At 39.3% G+C, this 8,210-nt stretch overlaps 1 gene segment (V, D, J or C); it reads left to right on the plus strand.

The window, feature by feature from the left end:
* Window positions 1-1,249: 1,249 nt before the first annotated feature.
* LOC129676454 (immunoglobulin kappa variable 4-1-like) lies at window positions 1,250-1,995 on the plus strand (the record flags this gene model as incomplete). The annotated part of the segment is given in 2 exon segments: window positions 1,250-1,313; window positions 1,517-1,995. Coding segments are annotated over 2 exon segments (528 nt in total), but the record flags the coding sequence as incomplete, so codon positions are not given.
* Window positions 1,996-8,210: the final 6,215 nt, after the last annotated feature.

Genomic DNA, 8,210 nt, shown 5'->3' on the forward strand with positions numbered 1-8,210 from the left:
TCATTGTTCTTAAAATATCTTACTACAATGTTTCCAATTAGCACTAAATCAGGAGGATTAATACATGTCAAAACAGAAGCATACTTGCTTAATTTAGCAAAGCTACTTGCATTCTCAGAGAGAAGGCCTATGTATCCCAAGGTAGCCCCATATTTCCATACATAGGTTTGCCAGTTTTTATTTGAAATCCTCCAAAGTCCAGCACTAACAGCTTTTTATAAAACAAAAGAATTTTGACTGCCTTTATCAGAAGCCAATTTCTTTATACCATTAATGATAGAACAGTCCAGGACAGTAAATGCAGGATCATTGTCCCGGAAGTAGATAGTGGGCGTTTCTCCAATGTATCTTGGTCAAGGACAAGTGTGTTGATCCCCTTTCCCACAGGGTGGTTAACTCATTGGAGATGTAAGACTGTCATTATTAACTCCTGTAGGAAGGGACAATAATATCCCTCCAATGTTCCACTTTGCCTGGTTGCAAAGGGAGGCTTGAACTGCCATCCCAACTTTAAAGTGGTAGGCATAACCTGGACAAGGGAGACTGGTAAGCAGTCCTGATGAATACTCTTTGTGGTAAAGCAAAGAGGATGACCCCTTCCCATTCCTGAAAAGTTAAGAGTCTGTTTTACTTGCGTTCCTTCAAAAGCAGGACAACCCAGCAGCCAAGTGTTGTTGACATAAACAAGGACTTCTGGATCATCGCAGGAGACTGGATGTAGTAAAGGTAGATCAGTCATCTTGACTGGAGGGGTCCTCATTGACATTATCAGAGTGGTTTTGGACATGCATAATATTGAACACATTTAGCCTCGATTCTCTTTTTTCCTTTTATCATTTCTTCCATCTTCCCTTTCTTTTAGCATGCTTTCTTACTCTATTTCTTTTGTTGTATTTGTGATGTTTTTGAACATATCCTATTATTTCCCATGGACAGTCAATCTGAGATAGCTCTACTAATGTTTCTACAGAAGTCAATTTATTTAAAGGTCTTGAATTATAACCCAGGTCTGCTATTAGAGCACCTAGTAATTTTGTGTTTGAGAGCTGTAAGGCAGTCTTTTTCAGTGATTGTTCATGCTCCCTGTAATATTTTTGACTGTTGATTTATATCAGCTACAATCACAAAAACTTCACAAGCATCTGCTTTTGTATTTGCTGCCTGCTTTGCATGGGCCCCTTACAGCACAGCCCAGCTGCTGAGAATATATAAACCATCCCCTTACAATGAGAACTGAACTGCATCAGACAGCAGGGGGAGCAAGATGAAGTCACAAACCCAGGTTTTCTTGTTCTTGCTGCTTTGGGTGTCTGGTGAGAAACTCAAAGTATTGTAACCTTTACAGAGTCACTTCCCTTTAGATAAGAACTTGGAATCTGCCAGGCTCAATATTTCATATTTCAATAATAATACTCTGACAACATGATAGTACAAATATATTAAGTGACAAATTTCAACTGTTTTTCAATCTTTGTTTGCTTTTATATGCATATTCATTTTGCATTCGTGATTGCAGGTACCTGTGCAGACATCGTGATGACCCAGTCTCCATCCTCCCTGGCTGTGTCAGCAGGAGAGAAGGTCTCCATCAACTGCAAGTCCAGTCAGAGCCTTTATTACAACAGCAACCAAAAAAATTACTTGGCCTGGTACCAGCAGAAACCAGGGCAGTCCCCTAAGCTGATGATCTACTGGGCATCCACTAGGCACACTGGGGTCCCTGATCGCTTCACAGGCAGTGGATCTGGGACAGATTTCACTCTCTCAATCAGCAGTGTGCAGGCTGAAGACCTGGCAGTTTATTACTGCATGCAGTATTATAATAATCCTCCCACAGTGTTTCAGCTTCCAACACAAACCTCCTTGAGAGTCTCACCAGCTGCCTGCACCAGACACAGCCCTGGGCCTGCACACTTCCCCTTCTGCATGACAGCCGGTGTGTCTGAGAAACTGACAAATAGTTTGCAGAGCAAAGGGAAAATTATGGGTTCAGTGGTAAGAAAATCCTTTATGAAAACACAAAAAGAACCTCAGGATTTTCATTCTTTTCCTTCTGTAGAACTTGGAAGACATAAAAGAGGCCATAAGATCACTGTAAGAAATCTGGAAGCTAATGTAAATATTTTTAACGTTAAACTGCTTTTAGAACACAAGGAGAATGACAAACATGATCAGAATATCTAGTCTATAGAATTACAGGGAGAGAAAGCTAAAGCAAAGTGGGCAAGACTCAACAAAGAAAAAAAGGAAAAAGTGAGATATAGGACCATTTGTAAATTGGGGAGAAGACCCAGAATAAGAATGAGTCTGTTCAAGCAAGCCCCAGGAGCAGAGAAGAAACATCTGCCAAAAGACTCAAGAGAGAATTTTGTACTCAAATGGACGAAGTGCAGACTCCTTCCCTAGACCCCTAAAGAACATAGCGTACCAGCAAAATGTCTTTACTGAGTCCCATATTTCAGAGATTTTATAAGAAAATTTCAGATTGAGAAATGAGTTAGAGGGATTGATTTTAGAGAAAAATAAGATGAAAAGAGATTCTGAAGCACCAATATGCTTCAGAATATGCCAATTTGAATTATGACAATTTGAAAACACCACAGACATACCAAGGATGTTACACTGAGGCCCTCAAAGCATCTCATCAGAAGGAAATGAAGGGACTCCTTTTCCAAATTTTTCTTCTAAATGGCCAAACTGAATTGCAAAAATCATAACTCAAGAAGTACTTATAAAACATTTCCACTGCGGCTGTTATGTTTTTAGGGGAGGGCCAGCTAAAGTGGTGGTAGGGTTTGTTACTGAAGCATTCTATGTCCATCTTTCTCAATTCTAATTCAGTTGGGCACTGATCATGGTCTTCCACTTTTTATCTGGTGACAGTATGCACAATTAGAATATGCACAAAAATTGCTAATTTAATTTTACAATCCTGTGTTTAATGTAAATCACCAATGTGAGATACAAAGCTGCAGCCAGGTGGTTTTTAAGTTCCTCTCCCAGTCTGTCTTACAGTTCCTTGCTGGAGAATGATCTGTCATGGAGGCACACATGTTGTCTGCACTGAATGCTCCTGGTCATCCACATGGAAGAGCCAGGTGATATGAGGTCACCTGTTTGCTCTTAGAAACATGATAAGAGCTGCATAGGACATGGTAATTTTTAGCTGCTTTAAAATGTACTAAGAAACTATGAAGTAAATCTTTAGAATGTATGTTTCACTGAAAGCATATTTTGATATGGACTGCATTTTAATTGCCTGTGCCAATACATACAATTCTGAGCCTAGGGATAAGTGGCTAGGGAAGTGTACCCTGTTGAGACTGGACCAGGATATAGATTCAGAGAAAATAGCTGGGACTAAATAGGAGTTGCTGGAGTAGTCTGTGGTTCATTTGAAATCTCCTGGAACACAGCTAAACAGTTTAGAAAACAAAATTCTATCTTAGGTGTACATTTGAAACTATTAGGTTCATGGTCCTGGTAGTATGGAAGAGGAGTGCCAAGCCCAGGAAAATGGGAAGAGATAACCACCATTCAGAGTAGGCAATAGGCAGGATAATTTAGGCTGTTAATTGTCAGGAGTACTTATCTGGAATCTGTTAAATAGTTCTTGAGAAGAGTCACAAAAATTTATTTTGGCTATATAAGGTTAATTTGGGAGCAACTGTAATCTGAAAGCAGGGTCTGGTTGTGTTGGGGAGAATATAATTTGAGAAGCTTTGGTTGTGTCAAAGTAGTCTTTTTAGGGGATGTTCAGGTAGGTTCTTAAATTGAGATATTTTAAGAACATTGGAGATTGGGGAGGGTCTTGACAGACAGTAAGAGGAACAGTCTGTAACAATTTGGGGGAGTTTGGTGTGGACAGGTTGAGAGCATTTTGCTTTTGTTCCAAAAGGGGAACTTAGATGGTCTAGGATGCAAGCAGCCAGTAATGAGAATAGGGCATTGTTGCTATGGTATTGGTAGTGAGAGGAACTGTAACTAATGAATGAATTTGAAGAAGAGGCAAAAAGAAAACAATGGGAGGCATTTAAGGAGTTGTCAGAGGAGTTGAGGAGAGATTTTGGTGGATGACTTTCACACAAGTGAGGGTTTAATTATGAGTGTGGACTGTGTGTGTGTGTGAGAGAGAGAGACAGAGAGAGGAGACAGTTTGGGTTTGATTACATCTTTAATTGGGTGTGTAGAATTTATGATTTGTTTAGCATGTTTGATGCCTGAGGACATCTAGACAGTTAATTTATTTAGGGGAGTCAGCTGGCAGTAGATGCTTGGTAATCATTTAGGCAGTGGAAAAGTATGAGTGTGAGAAGAAAAATGAGGTTGGGGAATGGGTGATCTCAAGAGCACTAGAGCCAGAAGTTGAGGATTAATAATACTAAAGGAGATGTCAGTTTAATGTACCTGTCTGATAGGAAGGAGCTGACTATTATATAAAAAAATGTAGTAGAAGTAGTTAGAAGACCATCTTGTGTGTGAAAGGGATGTGATAGGAGTTCCTTGAGAATTTTGGTCAGGGGTGTAGAGGATCTGAGGAATGTTGAGGCAAGGAGATTAAGTGTGGAATGATTACGAAAGGAAAGGAATATGACTGGTAAATCTCTGATAAGAGATGTTTGAAAGATGATATCTGAGAAGGTGTAAGGGGTGGTGGAGTCCTTTGTAAGTTAGGAATTGAGGGAGACTGTACTGAGAATAGATTAGGAGAGGGGACCCTGGAGTTTCTGCCTTTACCTTCAGTTTTAGCAGCTGTGGGGTGGGATATTAGTACTATGAGGAATCATAGCTATTTGCTGAATTTAGAGCTAAGCAGAGAGGCTGTGGCAAGAGTGTGCACACAAAAAGATCATCTTTGGAATGTGTTGTTTAAAATTGTGGAGAGATAATTCGATGGGGAAAAGAGCAGTGTTTGTGTACTTTGGAAATCCAAGAATGGAAAGGTTTCTATATAACTGGGATGCAGAGGACTAGAGCAGATAAGAGAAGGTTTTATGCCTGATGAATTGTTTGTGGATGGGAGGTAAGTGATGGTCCAGAAATAACATGGTATAGGAAATATATCAGGAGTATGTAGGGATCTATGATGGAGGAAGATGGCTAAGACTGTAGAGAAGGGGAGTGGAGATGGGCAAGGTCCTCTTAAAGTGAGGTGTCTATGGGTGATGTGAGAGAGAATCTGAGATAGGTGACTTGGGCAAAGGAGAGTTGTGCTTTAGAAGGTAAGATCCAGAAGCCTCTGAAAATGAGGAAATTGTGTAGAGAGGTCAGATTATCTATTAGAGAGAGAAGGACTATAAAGAAGGATGTTATCTAAGTACCAATGCTGGAAGGAGGAAAAGGGAGAGGGCAGACCAAGTCCATAGTAATGCTTGGCCAAAATGATGGGGACTGTCTCTGCATCCCTGGAGAAGGACAGGCAAGTTCAGTTGTTAGGATTTTTGAGTTTAAGTATCCATCTATCTGAAAACAAAGTGCCTTCGGAGTATTGAGATGATAGTGTACTTAAGATTTAGGACTGAAAAGTGAGTGTAGTGGTCAGGGATGATAGATAATAGCTTAAGGATGTAAAGAGTTAATGAAGGAAGATCTTGGACGAGGTAAAAGGTTTTCTCAAGTTGTTTTTTTTCTGTTACTATGGGAGTATTTTAGGGCAAGGAAGTAGAAAAGATGGGTGTGAGGCCTAGGCAATGCTGTTTAAGGGTAGGGAGTATTGAGTTTGGAGATGTATGCAGAATGTTCTCCAGGTATAATAGAGATAGGTTTATGATATACAGTGAAGGAAAGAGAGGTGGCATGTTGCAGTGGTTATTAATATTTAAAAATGATTTATCTTTTAGTTAAACTGGTTATTTCTAAACGTTAAAAGCAGTTATTCCAGCAGTATACCCAATTCACCACACAGAGACTAGGATTTATTTAATTAACATAGATGACAATGCTGGGCAAGAGTTATACCATCCTAAACCTCCAAGCCTGCTTAATTTCCTAACATTCAGATTTCACCCATTATACTTGCTTTTAGTCATATTTTAGGTCCTATTGATCTCTCCTTGTGGTTCAAAGTCCTCTCCTGCTGATCCCCTGCACTCTTTCTCCTCCCACTCCAGACCAGGATGTCCCACCCTATTCTCTCCATTGCTCAGCAATGGGGCTGGTTGTCTTATTGACAATAGAGAGAACAAATGGTGGCATGTTTACACAAACTTAAGACAGGTGATCACAATGCCATATCCAGATTGAAATCACGTAGTGGGGTAGAGAAATCAGCATTTGAATGAAGAAGTGTAGATTGTATTCATCCCACAAAAACATACCATAAGCAACCCATACAGTGGGATTAGCTCAGGAAGTGGGCAGAGGAGAAGATGGGTTTGGGGACTGGGAGACTGGTAGTGTACAAAGTGGAGTCTGAGGAAGGAAGAGGAAAGACACAGGATCTTCTTGGGAGCTGTTATCAGGGACAGAAAGGCAAAATTTATGTCAACTCTGGAGAAGACATCTTTTCCCACTAAGGTAAGAGGACATTAGAAAATGAGTAGAGAAATTCCTTGAAAGAAGCAAATTAAGGGAGAAGTCTGGAGGGAACTGGAGGATAGGTTGTGAATTCTGACTGTAGGTGAGGGAGAGGGGTGAGTGGAGCCCCAACAATAGCATAGAGATAAGGAAAGAAATCTGAAACAACTCTTTATACACCTTAAGTTACTCTCTCAGGTATATAAATCACTTTCTCAAGCTTTCATATCATCAGACCATAACACATTTTTTGAACTGTCAGAACATCAGACTTATATGCCGTAGACCTACATAGCTTGTATCCTTTTTTTTTTCCTTGACATATATTACTTACTTGCCTTTGTCTCATAACTTTTAAAAACTGATATATTTCTTAGTGTGTAAACTGTCAGCAAGGTAGTGGACTGACCAAGTAGCTGGGCGTTTGCTGCTGTTAAAGCTACAATTATCCATCAAGGTCATCAGAGATCCAAGGAGGATAAATTTGAGTAGAAAGTAAAATTTAAATGGTTTTTGTATCACTTAAAATGACAGAGACTTGTATAGACAGTCAGTCAGTTCAAGCATATCAAGTCTCATTAGGAATCTTCCTCTGTGGCCTGACAAGCTGCATTGCTAGGGGAAAATAATCAAAGAGCATGCAACAAAGTTCATGACAGAGGCAGCCCAAGTTCTTTTTACTCAGGTACCCACATGAAGACTGAGCTGCCTTTCAGCTGCATGTGATCAGGGAGTGGACACTGACAATACAACAATTCTACAGACATGGAAAAGTTCTTTACCAATCCAACATCCTACTGAAGGCTAATACATAGAATGCATAAAGATCTCAAAAAATCAAGCACAAATAATCCAAATAATCCAAATACTAATGAGGTACATATCTAAACAGAGAATTCTAAACAGGAATATGGAATGGTGGGGAAACAAAGAAATGCATAAAATCCGTAGTCATCAGGAAAATGCAAATCAAAACAACCATGAGATTCCAACTCACACCCAGCAAAATGGGTAAGATCTAAAAGGCAAGTGACTGGGAAATCAATATGGCACTTTTTCAGAATATCAAGAATAGTACTATCTCAAGATCTAGCTATATAGCTCTTAGACATATATATATGTCTATATATATATATATACATATATATATATACATATATATACATATATATATATATATATATATATATATATATCCAAAATACACTCAAGTATACAGCAAGGACATTTGCTCAACCATATTCATAGCAGCTTTATTTGTAATAGTCAGAATCTGGAAACAGCCCAGATATCCCTCAGTGGAGGAATGGATACAAAAATGGTGGCACATTTATACAATGGAATACTACTCAGCTATTAAAAACAAGGAAATCATGACATATGTAGGCAAACAGATGTTTGAGATACCCTAGAAGCACAAAGAAATTTTTGAAAGTTTAATTCTGAGGAATAAAAGTGTTCTTGCACCCCACCTATTTTATAGTAGAGCCATGACATGGAAGCTCAGAATAACAGAACTGGATTCCATAATGCCAGCAAAGAAATCATTGTGATACATTTAAAATACTTAAGGGATTTCTTTGCTAATCCTAACTGCCATAGGGTGACTCAAGTGCAGGTGTCCTTTGAGCAGTAAGTCAAGCTGTTCTGAGCTGATTTGCATGTTGAGACATTAGCCACAGTGAAAATTGTTC

Source organism: Psammomys obesus, unplaced genomic scaffold (assembly GCF_907164565.1).
Source record: "Psammomys obesus unplaced genomic scaffold, mPsaObe1.curated_primary_1811, whole genome shotgun sequence".
In the NCBI taxonomy this organism is placed as follows: domain Eukaryota; kingdom Metazoa; phylum Chordata; class Mammalia; order Rodentia; family Muridae; genus Psammomys; species Psammomys obesus.